The sequence below is a fragment of the Rattus norvegicus genome, chromosome 4 (genome assembly GCF_036323735.1).
Source record: "Rattus norvegicus strain BN/NHsdMcwi chromosome 4, GRCr8, whole genome shotgun sequence".
NCBI classification, from domain to species: Eukaryota; Metazoa; Chordata; class Mammalia; order Rodentia; family Muridae; genus Rattus; species Rattus norvegicus.
Genome location: NC_086022.1, coordinates 94,452,237 through 94,470,713, shown reverse-complemented (window position 1 = coordinate 94,470,713; position 18,477 = coordinate 94,452,237). Strand labels below are relative to the sequence as shown.

Sequence of the window (18,477 nt, the reverse complement as noted above, 5' to 3'; positions counted from 1 at the left end):
ACACATAATAAGAGAGCCTAAATATATACACTACTATTTGCAAAAGCCCCTGAGAGTGATGTTCTTACACGTTTGTGTGTGTGTGTGTGTGTGTGTGTGTGTGTGTACCAACATATAAATGATATATTACTTAAAAACATATCCTGGTGATCTGGTAGGATGCATGGGGTTATATCAATCTCCTTGTATCTATTGAGGCCTGTTTTGTGACCAATTATACGATCAATTTTTGAGAAGGTACCATGAGGTCCTGAGAAGAAGGTATATTCTTTTGTTTTAGGATGAAATAGTCTATAGATGTCTGTTAAATCCATTTGGTTCATAACTTCTTTTAGTTTCACTGTGTCTCTGTTTAGTTTCTGTTTCCATGACTTGTCCTTTGGTGAGAGTACATCAATTTGTTGAAGTCGGCTACTATTACTGTGTGTGGTACAATGTATGCTTTAAGCTTTATTAAAGTTTCTGTTATGAATGTAGGTGCCCTTGCATTTGGAGCATAGATGTTGAGAATTGAGAGTTCATCTTGGTAGATATTTCCTATGATGAGTATGAAGTGTCCTTGCTTATCTTTTTGGATAACGTTTGGTTGAAAGTCGATTATTATTAATTTTTTTTGATATTGGAATGGCTACTCAAGTCTTTTTCTTGGGACCGATTGCTTGGAAAATTTTTTCCCAGTCGTTTTACCCTTAGGTACTGTCTGTCTTGTCATTGAGGTGTGTTTCATGTATGCAGCAAAATGCTGGGTCCCGTTTTCGTATCTAGTCAGTTAGTCTATGTCTTTTTATTGGGAATTGAGTCCGTTGTTAAGAGATATTAAGGAATAGTAAAATAAAAAAAATTGATGCTTTATTCCTTTTCAGAATGGAGAACAAAAATACAGGAGGAAATACCCAGACAAAGAGTAGAGCAGGTTAGGACAAAGAGGAACACACCTCCATTGTTGGTGGGAATGCAGACTGGTACAACCATTCCGGAAATCAGTCTGGAGGTTCCTCAGAAAATTGGATATTGAACTACCTGAGGACCCAGCTATACCTCTCTTAGGCATATATCCAAAAGATGCCCCAACATATAGCAAAGACACATGCTCCACTATGTTCATAGCAGTCTTATTTGTAATACCCAGAAGCTAGAAAAAACCCAGATGCCCTTCAACAGAGGAATGGATACAGAAAATGTGGTACATCTACACAATGGAATATTACTCAGCTATCAAAAACAATGACTTTATGAAATTCGTAGGCAAATGAATGGAACTGGAAAATATCATCCTGAGTGAGGTAACCCAATCACAGAAAAACACACATGGTATGCACTCATTGATAAGTGGATATTAGCCCAAATGCTCGAATTACCCTAGATGCACAGAACACATGAAACTCAAGAAGGATGACCAAAATGTGAATGCCTCACTCCTTCTTTAAAAGGGGAATAAGAATACCCTTGGGAGGGAATAGGGAGACAAAGTTTAGAAAAGAGGCAGAAGGAATATCCATTCAGAGCCTGCCCCACATGTGGCCCATACATATACAGCCACCAAACTAGATAAGATGGATGAAGCAAAGAAGTGCAGGCTGACAGGAACCGAATGTAGATCTCTCCTGAGAGACACAGCCAGAGTATTGCAAATACAGAGGCGAATACCAGCAGCAAACCACTGAACTGAGAACAGGACATCCGTTGAAGGAATCAGAGAAAGGACTGAAAGAGCTTGAAGGAGCTTGAGACCCCATATGAACAACAATGCCAAGCAACCAGAGCTTCCAGGGACTAAGCCACTACCCAAAGTCTATACATGGACTGACCCTGGGCTCCAACCTCATAGATAGCAATGAATAAGCTAGTAAGAGCACCAGTGGAAGGGGAAGCCCTTGGTCCTGCCAAGACTGAACCCCCAGTGAACGTGATTGTTGGGGGTAGGGCGGTAATGGGGGAAGGATGGGGAGGGGAACACCCATATAGAAGTGGAGGGGGAGGGGTTATGGGGATGTTGGCCCGGAAACCGGGAAAGGGAATAACATTCGAAATGTAAATAAGAAATACTCAATTAATAAAAAAATAAATAAATAAAGATGGAAAAAAAGAAATGTAAATAAGAAACACCCAAGTTAATAAAGATGAAAAAAAGTACATGAAAAAAAAAAGAACTGGAATGCATGTACTCCATGGCAATATGTACTATGCTACTATGTTACTGATGTAGTTAATTGATCAAATAAAACTCACCAAATTCAGAAGGCCCCTTAGCTATAAACAGTAATGAAAAGAACATGCACTACGATTTGGAACCACATTGTATATGGATAGTCTCAGAGAGATGTGTCTTCGTCCTGCCAAGTCAAAGACATACCCATATGGAGTTGGATCAACTACTTTATTCAAACAAAATCAGTTGACTGATAATTTGACTGATAAATTCCAGTGCTCCAATAACACAGAAGACTTACATATAGAAATCCCATTAATAGGGAAAACTAGTATCTTTGAGTAATTATATTTGAAAAAAGTTTTTCTGTACATATACATAGTGTAAATATGTACACATGCACACATACACATAAAAACACAAGTACCTAAATATAAAAGTTGGAAAATATAACTAGAACAAGGCTGAAACTGTTCTTGAGGAATGAGGCCACAACATCTTCAGATGTACAAAAGAATCCCCACTGTTTTATAAAGAAATCATTCTGATATTCTCTCATTGTTAATTTGTTTATTTCTAGCTACTATATTCATCAAAATAGGCTGATACAAAACAAATGATCTACTAATGTGGCATATATTATAACTCATTTCAATGTAGAAAGGATGTAAATACAAATATATAAATTTTTAATGAAATTTGCATGCCTACTACTAAAAAATGTCCGAATATCAAATATTTTAACCTTACTTGGAGATTTTATTTAATAGTAGCTGAAATGTCCAATGAATAAATTATCTTAAAAGAAAAAATCTGGGGGGACATCTGTAATTTTATATTTTATTGTTACTATTTTGATTAAATATTAAAGCTTTCATTTCCTTTAAAAAAAAAGAGTAGAGCAAGAACTGAAGAAAAGGTCAACCAGAGACTGCCCCACCTGGGATCCATTCCATATGCAGCCACCAAACCCAGTCACTATTGCTGATGCCAAGAAGTTCTTGTTGACAGGAGCCAGATATGGGTGTCTCCTGAGAGGTTCTGCCAGAACCCTATTGATACAGATGAGGATGATTGCAGCTAAACATTGGACTGAGCAAGGGGACCCCAATGGAGGAGTTAAAGAAAAGACTGGAGGAGCTGAAGAGGTTTGTAACACCATAGGATGAACAACAATATCAACCAACTAGACACTACTAGAGCTCTGAGGGACTAAACAACCAACCAATGAGTACACATGGAAGGACCCATGATTCCAGCTGCATATGTAGCAGAGGATGTCGTTGTCCAGCATCACTAGAAGGAAAAGTCCTTGGTCCTATGAAGGCTCATTTTCCCAATGTATAGTATGCCAAGGCATTGAGGTTGGAGTCAGTTGGTGAGAGTGGGCGTATTCTCATAGAAGCAGGGAGAGGAGGGGTTATGGGAGGGGGGAAAGAGGATAACATTTGAAAGGTAAATACATAAAAAATCCAAGAAAAATAAAATTGAAAAACAAGCAAACAAATATATATATATTGCTCTTTTGGATAACCCAAGTTCAATTTTGGGCATCCATGTCAAATAATTCACAATAACCTGTAACTGTAGTTTTCAGGGATTAGATACTTCTGCCTTCTGTAGACATCTCCACTCACATGCACAAACGCACACAGACATACATGCATAAAGATAATTTTCAAAGATGACACAAGTCAACCTCGTGGGAGTGATTTAAAACCTCTAACACAGATGTAATCTTTTAAAGTGAGACAAACTATGTCACACACACCCTTGACACCCTTTCCAGGAAAAAAATAATGTCCTAGATGCTCAACCTGAGTGCTCGAACCTCAGAGTACAGTGAGCCAATGTTGGTGAAGTTCACAGGTATAGAACATTTGATATGGTCATTTATAACTAGCCAAATTATCCATTTGTAATGAAAAGCAAACATTTTTGAAGATTTATTTTTATTTTTTTACAGGTACACCTGCTTTGCCTGCATTTGCATATGAGCATGTGCACGCCTGGTGTCAAAGAGCCAGAAGAAACTTCTAGAACTGGAACTAAGGACAGCTGTGGGTGCTGGAAACTGAACCTAGGTCTTCTGTAAGAACAGCAAGTGCTACTAGTCACATAATTATCTTTCCACAGCAAGAACAATATCTTTTTATAAATAAATATAATGAAAGTTATGCAGCACTCCCCTGTCTTTGACTCTGTTGCCTAACTTTAGATTCCTTTACCCTAACTGGACAGCCTTGTCTAGCCTCAATATAAGAAGATGCAGTCAGTTCTACAACAACTTGATAAGCTAAGCCTGATTGATATCCATGGGAGATCCCCCCTTCTCTGAGGACAGAGGAGGGAGATGGACCTAGTAAATAAAACTTGAAAACTAGGAATGTTATTTTTCTGACAGTGATGATTGAAATTAGAGATGCAGGAGACAGGAAACTTTTGTTTTTTCAGTGTGAAAACCCTCAGAAAATGTAATCTTTGACCTCTGTCTGTTTCATACAGATGCTTGCAAAATCTGAATTGTGATTTGCTCTATATTTCAGGTCAGAGGAATTGTTCATCATTCAGGATTCCTGTGGAGACTGTGAAATCTGTATCTATCGCAGTCCATTGCCAAGTTAGTTCTTTCTTAACTGTAACTTAAAAAAAAACTAATTTTATTTAGACCTAAGCCCAACCCCTCGACTGAATATTATTTTTGAATATAATCTGAAGGCAAAGCTTCTGGAAGTGGAATTAGCTGCCTTCAACATTTACATGTTCAGGCCAGATTCTTCCTGAAAATGTCAGCTCACTCTTAGAGCTCATGAAAGAAAAATCCTTGCATGCTGGCCTCTGAGAACAGCTGGCTGAGAAACAGGCATCACCGGGTAAGTTATAGAGTACACAATGAGCGCAGGAGACAACAGATTAACCTGGATTCTCCTTACCACCCCTTCACTGCTGTTCAGGTTGACTATGGGATAAACACCTAAACAAGGAAGTGTTGGTATCAAAAAAATATATCTGAGTAGGAGACTATGAAGAAGTCTCAAGGGGAAAATCATGAGCCTAGCTTAACCATGTTAAGTTTATATACAAGAGAAAAAACAATAGATTATTACAGGAATTTAGGTTTCACAGTTAAAACAGGGATAATTGGAGGAGTTAGAGAAAGGATTGAAGGAGATGAAGGGATTTTCAACCCCATAAGAACAATAATACCAACCAACTGGAGCTCCCAGGGACTAAACCACCATACAAAGAGCACACATGGACAGACCCATGGCTCCAACTGCATATGTAGCAGAGGATGACCTTGCTGGACACCAGTGGGAGGAGAAACCCTTGGTCCTGCCAAGACTCGACCCTCCAGTCTAGGGGAATGTCAGGACCGGGAGGTGGGAAGGGTTGGGTGGATGGATGAGGGAACACCCTCATAGAAGAAGGGCAAGGAGTGATGGGATAAAGGGTTTAAGAATGGAAAACTGGGAAAGGGGTTAACATTTGAAATGTAAATAAAAATATCCAATAAAAAAGAAAATGTGAAAGTGGTTGTGGATAAAATAGGATCTAGGAAATGAATCTCTGTGGAAACCTTTATTACAGGAGAATTGATGGTTTCTGTATTCACAGATTTATATATTCAATAAAATCCTAGCCCTCAAAATAAACAAACAAACAAACAACAACAGCAACAACAAAACAACCAGGGATCAAAGTAAGATTAAAAACACAAAATGGTGTGTGGTGCTGAAACTGATTGTGAGCAGTACAGCAGTTATCTCCTTTAACTCGTTCTAAACAGACTCCACCTACCCAACAGCAAAGCTAGGCTTCTTGTCCTGCAGATTCTCTACTAAGGGTCAGAAATTCTGGTCCCTTAGAGGGCAGTGTTTCTTCTTCATTCATCCTTTCTACATCCCTTGTTTCCTGCTTATTGCCGGAAGACTGTATAAAATGTTACAACTTGGTGTCTTTTCTTTTTTTAACTAAATCATTCAGTTTCTTCTATTCATCACATAGCTTAAAAAACATAAACACAAATTTCTTCACTACACTTTTTGTGTGAATATGCAAACCACACTAATTCACTTTCCCTGACTCCTCACAGCTCTGCTCCATCTCCCACAGTTTTACTTTGGTCCATGTGCTCCTGCTGCTTAGGCTGTCCTTCTGTCCTTTGCCTGAGGTCATGGCCTTTAATAAGCAACCCAAAGAACATCTCCTTCAGGACCCTGCTCAGGATAAGCTCTATCAACACTCACACAATTACATTCCAGTCCTGCAATGAGAAGGAGCGTGACTTTCACTTCCAAAGGCAGTATGCAAATGCTCGTGATGTGCCACAACTATATCTTGATCAATGCCGCTGTTCTCTATTTTTCCCTTGCACTAAATCAGAAAGTTGAAGAATGGTCTGTTATTATCATGGTCATTGTCTCATTAGTGTCTAGGAGGATATATAGGATACAGAAGACACTAATTCTATGCTTATGAAAAAAAAAACCAGAACAAATGAAGGAAATATCCAGTAGCCTTAGCATTGGGCTTTCTCATAGACGTCATGATGCCCTTACTCATATCTTTTCTGGAAACTTCTATTAAGTACATAGGGACTAGTGGCAGACTGCTTGGAATCAGGCTTATACCTACCTCTTTCTAGTTGTGTCATACTGATACAGGCTTACTTCTTCTGTCGAATTAAGCTATGCTGAGTAATGACACCTATTATGGGGCAAAGTATGTCAAGGTAAGATGAAGTCATTAGGGTGAGCCCTGATCCAAAGTGTTTGCTGCCCTTTACAACCTGAAGTGAGGACACACAGGCAGAGGGGTAATGACAAAGAACATGAGGGGAATACAGACATTTATAGCCAAGACAGAAGGCTAGGCAGTACTGCAAAGAGGTCTCAGCATGAATTCAGTCTGTGAGTACATTGATTTGGTCCGTGTGGCCAGCAGTCAGTAAGGAAGCACACTTCCAGTGTAGAAGGGAATCATATTTGATTTGTGAGCCTCTAGCAGCTTAATACTGTACCACAGTCTCCTGGGAGCCAGTTTTAAAATGATCACATCATCTCATTATGTAATTTCCAGCAATTGGGGTTTCGATAATCTGCTAGTAAATGACTCTCATTTATTTGGCCTTCCATTCTACAACCACCTGAAGCTTAGAGGTCTATACCTTCCCTTTTCTTTAGAAGGAGAGCAATGGTTTCCTATGTCTCTCTATCTGTGGACTCTGAATAGTACATCTCCTGAGCATGCTAACCCCTTTCAGTTCATTATTGGCAGGGGCTTCTCCCAATATATACCCAACTGAAATCAACACCCCATATCTTTATTCATCTTCATGCCCCCATTTTCAATTAAGGAGGCATGTTTATGTGTTTGTTGTCTGACATGCTACTGTGTAATAGTAAAGAGAAGAATTTAGATATTGCTCTTTTTGAACATTTCTTAGTTTTCAGACCTCTCCACTGCTACCTTTTGGAGGTTCACTATGATACAATCTTATTATTTTTAATTAGACTCTTAATATATTGAAATCAACAATTTTACTCCATTGATAACCAAATGGAGTCTCAAAACATTAAAGAAATCATGTAGCCTGTGACTGAGAGATGGCGTGTTAAGGCAGATAAGAAAATTAAAAATTCCAGAGCATCTGGTACTGACTCATTCACCGGCGCTCCGAATGACTCCAGACATGAGTAAATGAGTAACGAGCCCTACCCCTGTGATGTTTGTCTAAGTCCTTATTGTATACTGCTCTAGTCATTGTGTCCTACAGATAGAGTTCCAGGGAGCTGGAGCAAAGCCTGTCCAGATGTTTGTCAGGTACAGGAGCTTCATCAACTCTAACAAACATTTACCCCAAAATGACAAAGAAGAGGCCTGCTCTGGGAACAATGAGGACGACCTGACCTTCCTCCGGCCTCAATAGCCCTGCTCCAGGAACTAGCTGACCATAAAACACTATCATGAGGACAATCCTGTGACTTTGAGAGTATCCCCTTGTGACATTTTTGGTATTTCCTTCTGACATCCCCCATCTCCTGGAGCTTGTGACTTCTTCCTTTAAAAAGCCCTTCTCCCAGCCACTCGGGGTCAACACCTCTGTCTCCTGTGTGGGATACGTGTCGGCCCGGAGATCTCTGTAATCGATCTCCGTATAAACCTCACCTTTGCATATTACATCCTTGAGTAAGGGTCTCCCTTCGGGGATCTTTCATGACCATATAATGAATCTCAGGTAAACTTAATCTATTGGTTCCGTTGTTTCTCCTTGTGAATTCCTACCCAAAATATCAAATCCAAATCGACTCCACCGTGTTAATAAAATCTCCGATCACCCCAGAGAGAAACACCACTGATATCTCAACTTCGAACCATTATATTTTATATTTTATGCCTCTACACAATCACTGTCAAATTTCTAGGAGACTGCACTTTCTAAACGCTGCCATTTGCAAATACAGTGTGTCATTTGATCAAATGCACAGTCTTAAATGCAATGTTCAGAAGGAGAATGACAAGACCATGTGGGTTCTACCTGGGATTAACCTGTGATGGACCCTTTTTTGGTGGCATTACTGCAAAGTAGAAGAAACTTTAAACATGGGACCTAATTGGAGAAAATATACGCTGGATGTTAACTTTGGTCTAGATCTTTCTATGAAATTTTGAAGGTCACACAGGGTTGTTTTCTTGGAGGCTATACTTTATCTCAAGCAGATTTCTTGGTCTTCCTGCTTCCTGACCTTCACAAAATGAGCAGATTACTCAGACACCTGCTGCCCCCCATAATGCTCTGCCTCCCCTCTGGCCTAAAGCTCATGGAATGGAGACAGGAGACAAACACACCTCACTTGCTCTGAGGCCTTACTCTGGAATATTTCCTCACAGATATGAACAAATCAAGAAACAGAAGGTGGACTATAAAATATGATATCCTTTTTTTGTTACAGAAAAGTTTAGGCCTTCACGATGGATTAGTCACTTGATAAACTCAAGATCAAAGTTCTCTTTTTGTCTTAAATTCACATGGCAAAATCTATATTGAAATTCAAGTGGTATTAATTGTCTTGTGCTTAATAATTTGTATTCTGTTTCAAAATCCTAGGATCAAAGGATACCTTCTAAGTTGGAGTCTTATGCAGAATTTCAGGAGTCAATGGAATGAAAGTAGAAAAATGAGGAGAAGTTCATTAATTGAAGCCCATGAAGCTAAAAAGAGTATGAGAAAGTATGTAATGAAATGAGCGATTCTATCATTAAATGAAACTAAGCACTCAACTATGGTAAAAGAGGCAAGGATGAAATTAAAACACTTAACTACAGTTTAAAAAAAAGGCAAGGATCTTTTGCAAGATGATCACAAACATTTCAGGGTGCAGCAAGGCTGTCTAAATCACTGTAGTCTCACTGAGCTTTTACTAAGTTTTCTTGCGTCAAGCCAAGGTCGCAGATATACCTAACACTTTGCAGACATGGCATCACGTCACGTGGTGTGGCCACTCCTTCGCAGAATTTCAATTAGTTTTTGTTGTTTGTCGTAGTACAGGTTCCTTGGGCAGAAATTAAGCTGTGGGATGTTTTGTGGAATCAGTCTCCTTGGCTATAAGAGTCTGATTCTAGCAAATCTTTTCTCAGCGTCACAATTTTAGTTTACAGTATCAACGTCCACAGCAGAAAGGGATTAGCACACTTGTGAATCCATTCTCGAGTTTGCTAGATTCATTCAGGTCAACAGCACTTTGAAAACTCATAAGGTTTCTGAAACTTGTCCTGGCCATGTGCCTAAATATATACAAGTACAAACATTCCTAGTAATTAGCTGGCCGATATGGGGTAAATGAGATGAGAAAGCAATTCACTCTGCCTCCTTCATTAGTGTTAATGAGAGCTGTGTAGCCGATCCTCTCTATTTAGTTTTCATATCCTCGATGGAGTCCATTCCAAAGTATTTGCTTTTTTGTACTTTGCCCCACTCAGGATATACTTACCTCACTTATGAAGGATTTGGCTGTGGCGGGGTTCATAACAAGGATGGCTCTTCTGAGAGTGTCTCGATAGCGATTCAACTCCTCTATCCTCATGGTGTCAAAGAGCGTGGTGATCATTTTATTGATGTTGTTTTCCACCTTTTGAAGGGCAACATCCATTCCCTGCTGGGAAACTTTGTCCAAAAATTCCTGTATGCCACGGATATCTAGGGATATTACAACACAGAAGGGAAAAAAAATAAGTTGCTTTTACTCCTGAGCAGTTTACATGGCATGATTGCTCAGATTTATTTATGATTTGACTTAATTAGTGCCTTTATATGTAAAATCAATGCAATTATTCCAAAGGGATTTATTTCTATTTACTTATCATTCTTAAGTAATTAAATAGTAGGAAATATTGTTACACAAGATAAAGAGGGATGGGAAACAGGTTCCTTTCCAGCCTTCCGAGCCCCGTGTGTGGTACAGTAGCTACAGGGCTGCCAGGACTCTGTTCCATCATTCTGAACCTTTCAGCTTTAAGAAGGTGTAACTGCATCTTTTGTGCCTTCCGTCTCTTTCTTTTGGATGCCAGACAGAGCCTCAGTAAACTTCCTCTGGTACTTGGGGCTTTTGTGGCTCTCGCCCTTTGCCATGTAGCTGTGTTCACAGAACCTCCATGCATAACACAAAGTCCCAGCTTTATCTGTTTCTCCTTTCCACAGCCCTGCTCTGTGCAAACACACGTTTACAGCTTTCCCACCCCAGAGATTTTCTTTTAAACGCTAATAATATTTTCTTTGTGCTTCAAAAACAGGCAAAATATATCCACTATTTTTCTCAAATTTCTTATATCACAGAAATATTCATTTATCACAAACACAAAATGTATTAGTACTGTTACTATGAAGAAATTATGTTAGATCAACTAGAAGGGAAATAATAAGAATGGGACATTTAAAGAGTGAAATAATATCATTAATGACAGATGAATCTGAAACACATTTCTCAAGAGTTAACACTGTCACTTAATTGATATTCATAATATAAGTAGAATATGTTGAGATGTTTCTTTCTAAGACTCTCAAGTCACTCATTGTTTACATAAAACAAACTTCATTATCAAATACATACTTAATTCTGAATACTTAAGAGGAAATACATTTTTCAGGGTTAAGGAGGTGGCATCACGTGCATAAATAAATAAAAACGTTTTTCAGCATTTCTGAAACTATGATGCAAGATTTTGAATGTATGGATGTCTGCAAAATATTTGTACATCAAATTCAAATATGAAAGTTTCTAAGGAGTTGTCAAGTAAATAGGTCAAGGCTCACTTCATGTTTTAAATAAGGAAAATAAAATACAATATCAAAAGTAATTATCAATAATTAAATATAAAAGCTTAAATATAAACAAATACCCAAAATGTTATAATTCCTTTTCTCCTACTACACTAAATGCTTGCAAAAGGGGTCTAAACTAGAAAATATGGCTTTAAAGTCTACCTAGTTAAAGAAATGCCAGTATATATTATTTGTTTTTATTAGTTCACAAATACTTTTCATTTTTCCCCATGGCATAAAAAAATTAAAGCTAAAATATTTGGTTAAGAATCAGAAATGTGGGACTTAACACCAATGGACTTTATATCAAAATTTCTAATTGTGTGTGATTGCATGCATGCAAAATTTGCCTCTCAAGTGGTATAATTAATTTGAAAAGAGTAGGTAAGCCCATAGGACAAGAAATAAATAGCTCCAAATATAGAAACTGGCATTTATGCAGGATAAAATGTATATCTGCGAAGTTACAGATTAATTTTTAAAATCTGTGCTTTCACTATTGATAGATTTTTTTGAAAACTTCACATTAGTGACATATTCATCTCTATGATAACTCTCTGTGTATATTCTACCTTCCAGTATATATTCCTAACTAAATTATAAGCCTCAGCTATCAGCATTAAACAGATTAAAAGGACAAAAGGCTCTGTGGGCACACCACAGTAAGAACAAAAGAGCAAGATTAATGGAGGCAAAACATCCAAGTCAGAAGGCATCTAACAGTGCAACAATAACAGTGGACTGAACAGGGCTGATGGGGGTGGCAGACACAGGTCTATACATGATATCGGGATTGTGGGTATCAGGTGTCCTCAAACCTTTCATGTCAATCATAATCACTTGGAAGAGTTAAAAAAAAAAATGAAAAGCCTTGGCCCATGTCAGAACACAGAACATAAGTTTAATTTTGAATTGTAAGGTTTTCTTTTATTTTTTTATTTGGATTACTTACAAGGTCATATAAATAAAACCAAAGTCAAAAGTACATTGCAAAGCATCTGAGATTTTCCAGATGATGCACACTTTGAAATTTGATTCCAAAAGTACAACTTTGATGCAGCTTTACACTTTTCATCTGATGAAAAAAAAGTTAAAAAAAAATATTCAGTGAAATAGTGGATCCAGTGCTTTAAAGTAAGAGGGTAGCAGTAAAGACACTCTCTATGATGCGGTAGCTGAGAAAAACAAGGTACAAAGTATGTTAGAAGGAATCAACACATGAAACCACGGTATAGAGAGAGGCCAGTATTAGCCAGAACACCCAGTGGAGGTCTTGTTGCAAAACTGGACCCTAATACTCTTCCCCAAAGAGTGAGGAGGCAATGGTCCTGAGAAGAGAAGGGAGGGGATAGCTTGGTCGTGTAGAAGGATGCCTTCATAGGTAGAGCCTAGTGTTTCAAGAACCAACAGGACTCCTGGGACTGAGTCCTGGAACCAACAGTACTCAGTTGCTGCTTGAGGCCGAGTTGTCAGAGAAATCTACCTGGAGTCAGGATTCAGATGTTACAGACAGAGCCTCTGACAGTTTCCAATAAAACTGTCATATATTGAAAATTTTAATTAGAGGATGGACATAAGTGGGAGATAAGCTGTCTCTGGGGAAGGAAATGGAACATATAGCTGCTATGCAGAAGTTACGGTGCAAATTAAGCCTTTAGTGACTTATTACATATTTTTAAATGTATTTGTTATATTTAAAGGTTTATTTATGTATTTTATGTATGTGAACATACTGTCATTCTCTTCAGTCACACCAGAAGAGGGGATCAGATCCCATTATAGATGCTTGTGAGCCACCACGTGGTTGCTGGGATTTGAACTCAGGACTTCTGGAAGAGCAGTCGGTGCTCTTAATTGGTTGCCGTCTCTCCAGCCATGTATATTGTTCTTTTCTAGATTTTATTTTTGAACATAACATAAGCAGTTATCTACACTATTGCTGGGTCAGAATCAACTTCTGACCTCAGAATTTTGGGTGTGACTCCATAGCTGTAGACTTACGAATAGAGAATTATAAAATTGTGTGAAAAAAATTGCTGAATATGTACATGAAGAAACAGGTATTTTGTAAGAATCTGCAAAGATCAAGTTAATGTGTGTGTGTGTGTGTGTGTGTGTGTGTGTGTGTGTGTGTGTGTGTGTGTATGAGAGGTGGGGAGAGAGATTGAGGGGGATAGAATGAATGAATATTTGACTGATAAAGGACTACTGCTCTGTTCTCCATTAGGCAACATTGCCTCAAATTTATTGATGGCTAGCCACTCAAAAGAGCACTCAACCCAAGGCTGATTTCTGTTATACAAGAATCAAGCAGTCAGTGTTGTCCTCGTTTGATCATGAGCAGCAACTGGTATGTCTGAGAAGAGAAGGATCCAAGTCATGCTATTAGCAGCTGTGTATAAAAGTTTCATTAAAAGAAAGAGTAGGCCTTTGGGTTTGTTAATTAAACATGAACATAATCAACCATCTCAATTACTCCCCCATATTATCTTCATTCTGATTTCATTAGTCATTGAGCTAAGTTCCAAAAGTTACAGAAATAAAAGCACATGGTTTTCAACCTCAAGGAGCTGCTAGACTGATTGCACCTGTCAGTTGGGGCTATTTATTGATAACAGAATGCTATCCAGCTGCTATTAGCCATAATTTCCAGATAAATACATAACAGCAAGTGTTAGACAGCTCATCACCTGAGTTATTAAACATAAGATTATGGGCAAAGACAATTTCCCTTAGGTACCACAAAGGGACTGTGGTCAGCAGAAGAGTGATTTCTTCTCCTGGGTGCCCTCATCCTAAACCTTGTAATCTGTAAATATGGTAAATTACGTTCCTAAGAGGGATCAAACCTAAAGCTGTTACTGAGATAGGGAATCCAGTGAAATCAAAATAGGAAGATAAACTCTATAACATGGGTGAGTCTAGTATTATCGTGAGGACCTAAAATTATGAGAAGCAAAGGAGAAGACAAAAAAAGATGAGTGAAGGTTTGGAGAAGGCAGTGTGGATGATTGATCTGAGGAAGAAGTGAAGGAAGGCAGCCATCTTTGGCAACTGCACAAGGAAGAGAAATGGAGTCTCCCAGAACGAGCAGAACAACACATGCTTTACCTGTACCTTTGATTTATGACCCCTGAACCCATGACCTGAAGCACTTCTGACCCATAAAAGTCAACATGTTTTGACCATCCAAACTTGTGATATCCTCTGGTGCCAGCAATAGAAATGAATATAAATCAGAATGATTAAAAATTAATGTCTACAGAATTTAACTACAGTATCATCTGGAAAATCTTGGACTCTGAAGCCTCATGCCACTCCTGGGACTCTGAAAATTCTGCAGACAGAGTGAATCCATGATGGTCATTCGGAGATCAATCTAGAAAATAGTTCCTCAATTTGTGTTGCAGATTTGAGAGTCAATCTAGAGGTTCCTCAGAACATTAGATATAGTACGTACTACCTAAGGACACAGCTATACCACTCCTGGGAATATACCCAAAAGATTTTCCAACATACAGCAAAGACACATGCTCCACTATGTTCATAGCAGACTTATTTATAATAGGTAGAAGCTGGAAAAAACCCAGACGTCCCTCAACAGAGGAATGGATACAGAAAATGTGGTACATCTACACAATGGACTACTACTCAGCTATCAAAAACAATGACTTCATGAAATTCATAGGCAAATGGATGGAACTAAAAATATCATGCTGAGTGAGATAACCTAATCACAAAAAAAGAAACACACACACACACACACACACACACACACACACACATGGTATACAGTCACTGGTAAATGGATATTGGCACAAAAGCTCGAATTACCCAAGATACAGTCCACAGACCACATGAAGTTCAAGAAGAAGAACTACCAAAATGCGGAAGCTTCAGTTCTTCTTAGAAGGGTGAACAAAAATATTCACAGAAGGAAATATGGAAACAAAGTTTTGAGCAGAGACTTAAGGAATGGCCATTCCGAGACTGCCCTACCTGAGGATCCAGTCCATATAGCCACAAAACCCAGATAATATTGCTGATGCCAAGGAGTGAATGCTGACAGGAGCCTGATATAGCTGTCTCCTCATAGGCTCTGCCAGAGCATGACCAATACAGGGGCAGACTCTTGCAGCCAACTGTTGAACTGAGAACAGAATCCCCATTGGAGGAGTTAGAGAAAGCATTGAAGGAGCTGAAGGGGTTTGCAACCCCATAAGAACACCACATGGACAGACCCATGGCTCCAGCTGCATATGTAGCAGAGGATCGCCTTGTTGGGCACCAGTGGGAGGAGAAGCCCTTGGTCCTGCCAAGGCTCGACCTTCCAGTATAGGGGAATGTCAGAAAGGTGGGAGGGCAGAAAGGGGTGGGTGGATGGGTGGGGAAACACCCTCATGGAAGCAGGGGCAGGGGGGATGGGATAACATTTGAAATGTAAACAAATAAAAATTGGATTAAAAAAAGAAACAGAAGAGGAGAGAATCATAAATACTGCAGATCCTTTCTTTTCCTAGTAAACATGTGTAGACCACATGTTCCGCAGTATTTGCTGGCTGTGAACACTTAGCCAGCTGACCTGCTTTCCTTAGGAAGAGTAGACAGCACTTATCCTGAGTGTTACTGTGGTTAATGTGTTTGTAGTTCACTGTGGCACTTTGCTCTCATCCACGGAGTCCAATGTTCTAGTTTTAATTTTCAGGTTGAAAATGGCCTTTTAAGTCACTTCTAGTCAACATTCCTATTTTTCTTTCAGGAAACAATGTCTATGTGTATGGAGAATACACTGCATTTGAAGTCAGAAAAACAAGCTTGGGTCAATAAGTTGCTTCTGTGCTCTCTTCACTTTGAATTGCTCTTATAATTGATGCCTTCCATTTTAATATCTCGGTTTCTGCTGTCTTCCCAGAGCAAGATGGGCAATTTTTTTAACTTATGAAATAACCCTGGCTTCAGTGTTTGCTTGTACATATGTTGTCCAGCCTTCTATGGTTGACTCCTGATGATCCTATGCACCTAGGCTAGTCAGCAGGAGTCCTTGGTTCTTAGGAGTCAACTGAAGTCTGAATAAATCCATAATGTAAATGAATGGTTTTTCTTGTATACTGCGTTGTAATGTGGTAGTTTTAAGATAAGAGTCAGAGGATCTGGTCAGACAAATGAAAAAGAAAGGCAGTTTGTTTTCTACATGTAACAAATCTCCACCAGTCAACTACAAATTAACTGAGAAGGAAGAGGGTTAGAAAAAGAGGAGGAAGCAGAGGAATGGAGGGAGCTTTAACTTTCAATCCTTAGTGTTTGACCCACTACATACACATATACAAATAACACACACACACACACACACACACACACACACACAGATACACATACATATAATTGGTGATGTGGAGAAAGACATGGTTGGCTCCTGTCTTTGAGGTGCTTCAAGTTTACAGACAGAACAAATGGAAATTTAAATCATAAATTATTTGATCATGCCTGATGAAGGCAATGCAATAGAGCAGCAAAAATCTCAGGGAAGTATGAACTTTCACATGCAGGAATCCACAATATAATTCTATTTCATCCAAGTACTGGGTTTTTTTTTCCTGATAAAAATGAGAGTGGGTAAAATCTGAAGGTAGTCATTTAAGCATCACATTTCAGTGCAATGTACATTTCAGTCATCGAGATTTTAGTAACCTGAGTCAAAATTTCTGCTTTATTTTATATTTTATACAGAAAATTTTAAGATAGAAAAATTTCTTAATAGGAATGAGAGAGTGATTTATCACAGTGGTTCTCAACCTATGGGTCACCTAAGACCATTAGAAAACACAAATATTTACAGTAGGAAAATTACAGTTATGAAGTAGCAACAAAAATGATTTTATGGCTGGGGTTACCATGTCATGAGGAACAATAGTAAAGAGTCACATCATTAGGTACGTTGGAGCCACTGATCTTTCATCTACCTATGTATCTATCTTTTTATCTATCACTTATCTATCATCTATTTACTAATCATCTATTACCTATCTATTTATCTATGTATATATCATCATCTATTGATAAATCTATCATCTATTAATCATCAATCATCTTTCATCTATCTATCTAAAATATTTATCTACTGATAAATATATATGTCTATTGCTCAACACACCATCTATCTATCTATCTATCTATCTATCTATCTATCTATCTATCTATCTATCTATCCTACCTATCTTTACCTATCTTTCTTTTATCTTTAAAGCAAACACTCTGAGCACAGCCAGGTATTGTGACACATTTCTGCAATCCCAGCTCACGGAAGGATGAGGAAGACACTCTCAAATTCAGTGCTAGCCTGTACAAGTGAGTCAGAAACTGACCAATACAAATTGTATAGAGAGACTTTGCCTCAAAAGGCCTAAATAAAATAAACAAAATCATCTTCAGAGCCTAATATTTTATGGACTATTAATTTTTTCTGACCCCTAAATTACATTTTCTGTTTAGGCCATCTTTCCTTGTAATCCTCTAACATGTAATGGATAAGTGGAGTGACTGGAGGCCAGGGTTCATCTTGTCCAATCTTGTAAAATGATGACATTTTATTTCCAGAGTAGAATTAATCATAATCTTCCTACCAAAAGTGGTTTGTTTTAAAGTAGACTAGCCCAATTAAGTTTGGAATTTAATGTTGATTTATGTTTCTAAAGGAACACTAAGAAGAAACTAGAAATATGAGAGAATGGAACAGATTTTAAGCTAAATATGTGATCCACTTTACTGGAACCTATATAAGCCATTTGTGTCACATTAGATCACTTTCTTGATAGTATTGACTTATTGTGTGCCAATCACTGTCAAAGGTACCTGGAAGCGAGTGATGGGAAAATCAAATCAGATCCTAGGAAATGTGGTCTATTCTATCTGATAATAACACCAAACCGAATACTGATTTAGAAATATTGCAATATTGTGCTTTTCAAAGTTAATTGACAATTTAGCTAAACATAGTGACTTTCTGTAA

General features: G+C 38.3%; 1 protein-coding gene across 3 annotated transcripts in view; it reads right to left on the bottom strand.

Moving 5' to 3' along the window:
• Nucleotides 1-18,477, bottom strand: part of Grid2 (glutamate ionotropic receptor delta type subunit 2) — a 1,477,190-nt gene that overhangs the window by 751,641 nt on the left and 707,072 nt on the right. For all 3 annotated transcript variants that reach the window (NM_024379.2, XM_017592903.3, XM_039108399.2), the window contains exon 4: nt 10,144-10,349. In NM_024379.2, coding sequence (NP_077355.2) covers nt 10,144-10,349 — 206 coding nt within the window. The remainder of the gene's footprint in view (nt 1-10,143; nt 10,350-18,477) is intronic.